Source organism: Myotis davidii, unplaced genomic scaffold (genome assembly GCF_000327345.1).
Source record: "Myotis davidii unplaced genomic scaffold, ASM32734v1 scaffold1567, whole genome shotgun sequence".
Lineage (NCBI taxonomy): Eukaryota > Metazoa > Chordata > Mammalia > Chiroptera > Vespertilionidae > Myotis > Myotis davidii.
The window spans coordinates 305,015-310,933 of NW_006297578.1; the positions used below are offsets into that span (position 1 = coordinate 305,015).

General features: G+C 41.8%; 1 protein-coding gene across 1 annotated transcript in view; it reads left to right on the forward strand.

The window, feature by feature from the left end:
• TRPC5 (transient receptor potential cation channel subfamily C member 5) overlaps positions 1-4,165 on the forward strand; it is a 274,908-nt gene extending 270,743 nt beyond the window's left edge. The window contains exon 9 of the mRNA XM_006773297.2: positions 4,112-4,165. Within this exon, the coding sequence (XP_006773360.1) occupies positions 4,112-4,165 (54 nt within the window). The remainder of the gene's footprint in view (positions 1-4,111) is intronic.
• Positions 4,166-5,919: the final 1,754 nt, after the last annotated feature.

Genomic DNA, 5,919 nt, shown 5'->3' on the forward strand with positions numbered 1-5,919 from the left:
GTTTTCTTCTTCCTACTGATCCTCGGGCCACCTTTCATTCCCTCCTGCAGTCACTACTGTTGTGATCCACACCTTCCCCAGCCAGTTTCTCTAAGATATTTCCAATCAATCTATCCCACATAATGATTCCTGTTAATGTTCATCCAGCTCACAGAGTTCATGAAGCAGCATTGGCAGATTTGATGTTCTATTTCTGGCCCTGTAGGAAGGATTCAGGGGGAGGGCTTGATGTACAGTAATGTCCTAGGCCTTCACATTCACTCACCACTCACTCGTTCACCCAGAGCAGCTTCCAGTCCTTCAAGCTCCATTCATCATAAGCGCCCTATACAGATGTATCATTTTTTTAACTTTTATACCATACTAGAGGCCCAGTGCACGAAATTCGTGCACGGGGGTGGGGAGGGGGTGAGGGTGTCCCTCAGCCCAGTCTGCACCATCTCCAATCTGGGATCCTTCAGGGATGTCCCTGTGGGATTGGGCCTAAACTGGCAGTCAGACATCCCTCTCACAATCCAGGACTGCTGGCTCCCAACTGCTCGCCTCCTTGCCTGCCTGATTGCTCCTAACGGCTTCTGCCTGCCAGCCTGATCACCCCCTAACCGCTCCCCTGCTGGCCTGATTAATACCTAACTGCTCTCCTGCCAGCCCAATCGCCCCTAACTGCCCTCCCCTGCCATCCTGGTTCCCCCACAAATGCCCTCCCCTGCCGGCCTGATGGCGTCCAACAGCACTCCCCTGCCGGCCTGAGTAACAACTCCCCTGCCAGCCAGATCAGTGCGTAACTGCTTCCCTGCCGGACTGATCACCCCCAACTGCCCTTCCCTGCTGGCCCGATCACCCCCAACTGCCCTGCCAGGCTGGCCTGGTTGCCCCTAACTGCTCTCCCCTGCAGGCCCAGCTGCCCGAACTGCCCTACCCTGCCAGCATGGTCGCCCTTAACTGCCCTCCCCTGCTGGCCTGATCACCCACAACTGCCCTCCCCTGCTGGCCATCTTGCGGTGGCCATCTTGTGACCACATGGGGGCAGCCATCTTTTGCAAGGTTGTGATGGTCAATTTGCATATTACCACTTTATTATATAGGATTCTTACTGTATTTTTTCTATGTTTTGATATGTTCACATATACAAGTACTTATCATTTTTACAATTGCCTACAGTATTAAGTAACATGTTGTAAAGGTTTGTAGCTTAAGAGCAATAGATTATATCATTTGGCCTAAGTGTAATAGGCTAGACCAGTGGTCAGCAAACTCATTAGTCAACAGAGCCAAATATCAACAGTTCAACAATTGAAATTTCTTTTGAGAGCCAAATTTTTTAAACTTAAACTATATAGGTAGGTACATTGTTATTAACTTAATTAGGGTACTCCTAAGGCTTAGGAAGAGCCCTAAGGAGCCAAAGAGCCGCATGTGGCTCGCAAGCCACAGTTTGCCGACCATGGGGCTAGACTAGACCATCTAGGTTTTTGTAAGTGCTATCTATGGTGTTTGCAACATGACAAAATCACCTCATGACAAATTTATCAGAATATATCCCCATTGTTGTGACATATAACTGTATAATATTGTTCTTAAAACCACTCCAAGTTTAAAGTATATAATGTGATGATTTGATATATGTATATATTGTGAAATTATTACCATAAGGTTAGCTAACACATTTATCTTCTCATGTAAATTACCTTTTTTTGTGATGAACATTTAAGATATACCCTCTTAGTAATCTTCAAGTATGCAATACAATATTGTTAACTATATTCACCATGCATTAGATCCCCAGAACTTATTCATTTTCTATTTAGAAGTTTGAACCTTCACTCCATGGCAATCACCACTCTACACTGTTTCTATGAGCTTGGCTTTTTTAGACTCCACATATAACTGGGATCATACATATTGTTCTTTCTCTGTCTGACTATTTCACTTAGCATAATCCCCTACAGTTAGATTCATCCATATTATCACAAATGGTAGAACTTCCTTCTTTCTCATGGCTGAATAATATTCCAGTGTGTGTATGTGTGTGTTGTGTGTGTGGTGTGTGTGTAGTAAGTCCACACTTAACTTCACTTATAAATTCTGCAACTTTAAGTGAAATGATATATAAAGAACCAATTTTAGCAGAGGCTAATTGATATAAATAAGAGTTAAGTTCTTATGTCATCTAACATCTCCATTGGGTTATGCTATCAACATGATAGGATGAACTTGATCAGCAATGATACTTAGGTATGTTGTGCTATTCAGATGTTTATAATAGTCTGGCCCTCTAGCAACTTCAGTGTGAAATTATAGCTAATTTGTCTATAAATGTCAGGTAGTCATAATAATCTGGCCACTCAGTGTATATATACATTTTCATTATCCATTCATCCATCAATGTATACTTAGGTTGTTTCCATATCTTGACTACTGTGAATAATGCTGCATGGGGCACAGGTATCCCTTCAAGATAGTGACTTCATTTCCTTTGGATATGTACTCAGAAGTACAATTGCTGGATCATATGGGAGTTCCACTTTTAATTTTTTTAGGAACTTCCATATTGTTTTCCAGAGCTGTTGTACAAGTTTACATGCCCACCAACAGTGCACAAAGGTTCTCTTTTCTTCACATCTTTGCCAATACTTCTCATCTTTTTTATAATAGTCATTCTGATAAGTATGAAGTGATATTGTATTGTTTTGGTTTGCATTTCCCTAATGATTACTGATATTGAGCATGTTTTCAGGTACCTGTTCGGCATCTGTATGTCTGACTCAGTGATATTTAATATCACTGCCAACTCTGATATCCTGTGAGTCTGGGTGTCTATAGATGAACTGATGGACTCACAAGATTTTTTTATTGATCTGAAATTCTATCCATCTGTACTTTTGAAATGGAATAGAGTTCAATTTCTTTCTCCTTCTTTTCCTTTTCCTATACCTATCCCCCCCCCCCTCTCGGTAGCTCAAACACAATTAGACCAAGAATTCTGAATTGATCTATGCTCACTCATAGTCTGTCTCTGTAAGGGGGAGAGGCATAGAGTCTTAGAGGTTTATTTCTATAACCCTATATCTACCATGCTAACCTACTACCCCTGCCAAAGATTGCACTATTCATACTGAGGCATTTGTCATTTTCTCCCTGGGTGTCTCACAGCTGATTGTTTCTAATGGTAGTGGAAAAGAGAGATATTTTCTTGTCACATAATGCATAGCTGTGGTGTTTCCCACTGAGCTCAGCAACATTTTTCTTGGAAGGGTGGAAATTATCTACTTCAGCTCTCTTATCACCCCACTTGCTGGTAATAAGTTGTGTTTTGATGCTAGCTACTGCTGCACCTGAGGAAAATACCTTGGCTTGGGAGAGAGCTGGTTGTTAGGGGTGGGTGAGTTGTGGGGAGATGGACTGAATGGGATCTACACCAACTCACACATCTGGAGTCATGGCCAACCATTCTGGATACTACCTGCTTCTTTAGGATCCTCTGGTAATGTGTCTTTACAATTTGGAACTGGATCCTATCGAATCCTGATATTGGGCAACCTGATTTCAAAAATATCTGAATCTGTTTAAGTGGTAAAGATCAGAAAATAGATTTGATTCCACTTGCCACATCTATACTTCAGCAGTGAATGCAATTTTTAAGATGGTCTTAATATGAAGAAAAGGTTACAAGAAGGGAAGCAACTAAAGACAAATCTCTCTACTTCAAAAGTTACCACAGTCTGAGTCTAAATAGAGATTCAGTTGTCAATGTGCTTCACTGTGAGTCAATTCAGTGTATATTCTAGTACAGGGCTCAAGAATAACAAGTAATAGCAATCCCTCAAAGGGTTGAACTCTTTCTCAATGCTCTATGTAGGATGCAGAACTGTTGATGGAGTGGATATATGGCAATTCATATTTCTATGCCAGAAGAGGCTTCACTGCACTAGTGGATAGAGTCAGCCTCAAAATGTGGAAAAGTAGGGATCACTCCAGGCCTGTGCTCTGTGATCCCAGCCAGCATCAGCAGGTGAAGCTGGCCATATTGTATATTATTGTTGTTTATAATTAGCTGTGATTTAAATGCCCCTCAAGCTGCTTATTTTCCTCTGTGACACTTTATTCACAGATCCATCTTGTCACTGCTGTTCCTGATGTGTATACTCCCAATTCCATCAAGTGAAGCTGCCCCAATGCCATTTTAATCAAATTCACCTATATAAAAACAATATTTGGGGGAGACAGACCAGTCCCACAAAGTTAATTGACCTTAGGCCATGTTCCTACCCTCAGCTCACACACAAGGGGTATCTCCTGTACCTGAGATTGGTCTCCCTAAAACATGGAGCTTATGGTGATCTGTGATAGAGCCGCATTCAGCAAGCTAATAAGAACCCTCAGTTTCTTTGGCTGTTTTGGAGTGATCATTGTAATGCTGAGAGTAAGTAAGTAGCACTTGCCCCACTGAGCCACATCTGCTGGATGGGGTGGGAAGAGCCCAAATACATAGCATTGTTGTCATAGCATTGTTAGTGTAGCAAAATTTTAATCTCAGATGATGGATGGATTTTTGCACTGCAGAAGATAGCCATGCAAATGAATGCATTCATCAGAACAAATCCAGCAGTATAAAGTGTTGGCAAGGCCCTGGATGGTGTGGCTCAGTTGATTGGGCATCTTCCTATGCACCAAAAGGTTGCCCATTTGATTCCCAGTCCAGGGTACATGCTGGGTTGAAGGTTTGATCCCCAGTAGGGGGCGTACAGGAGGCATCCAATAGATATTTCACTCCACATCAATGTTTCTCTCTCCCTCTCTTTTCCTCTCTCTATAAAAATAAATAAAAAATCTTATAAACAAAATAAAAAAAGTGCTGGAAAGAGCTGCTACACACCATCAAAGTGGCAAGGAATGCAGGTGGTCTTCCCGCCCTCTCCCCATCATCTGGGACTAACCACAACCTCTCAAAACACAGAGAAGGTAGCAGCACTTCACACACTACACCATGATTTGTAACCCTCTAACCAGCCAGACAACCAACTGCTATGCACTGACATGGCACCCAGTTGTTAAAATAATAAAATACTTCTAAACCAGTTGGTAAACAGCTGCAAATCCAGATATTCCATTTCTGATGCCACAGATGATTTCAAACTGCAGCAACATCAGGTGTTTGCCATGCCCCTGCTCCAGTGCTATTGCTTGAATGCATGCTTATGGGTCAAGTTCATTAAACAGTCTGAATATCACTATGGTAGGCAAAATCCTAAAATTCCCTCCCAATATTTCCCACCCTAATTGTCAGGACTATGAATATGATGAGAATACATGCATGTGATTATGTTGCATTACATAGCAAAATGGATTTTGAAGATGTAATTAAGGTTACTAATCAAGGAGATTATTCAGATGGGCCTAATCTAACCAAATGAATCCTTTAAAAGCAGCATTTTCTCCAGTTTTTAGCAGGAGAGAATGTCAAAGGTTCTAATCACAAGAAAGATTTGATGTGCCATTGCTGGCTTGAAGCTAGAGAGAGCCATATGAGAGCCTCAAAGTATAATATAAAATTGCCTTTACATAAAAACAATAATTAGACAAGGATCCAGATGGAAGCAGAATAAGTGGAAGTTACACTCATCTCCTCCTGAATTACAACTAAGTTATAAAACAGTCATCCTGAATAACCAACTGAAGACTAGCTGAAGAAAAATCTTATAACCAAGGATTTACAGAAGAAGCCACATCAAGAGGGTAGGAAATATGGAAATATGAAAAGGGATGCCCAATTCCTCTAGGCAGCAGCTGAGGTTCCAAAGGGATATATGAGCTGTGGGGTGTTCCCCCTGAGAAGCATGGGGTCTAAACTCCAAGCTGAGCTCCCCAGCACAAAGCACCAGAGCCGGGAAGAGACACCCACATAATATCTGTCTGTAA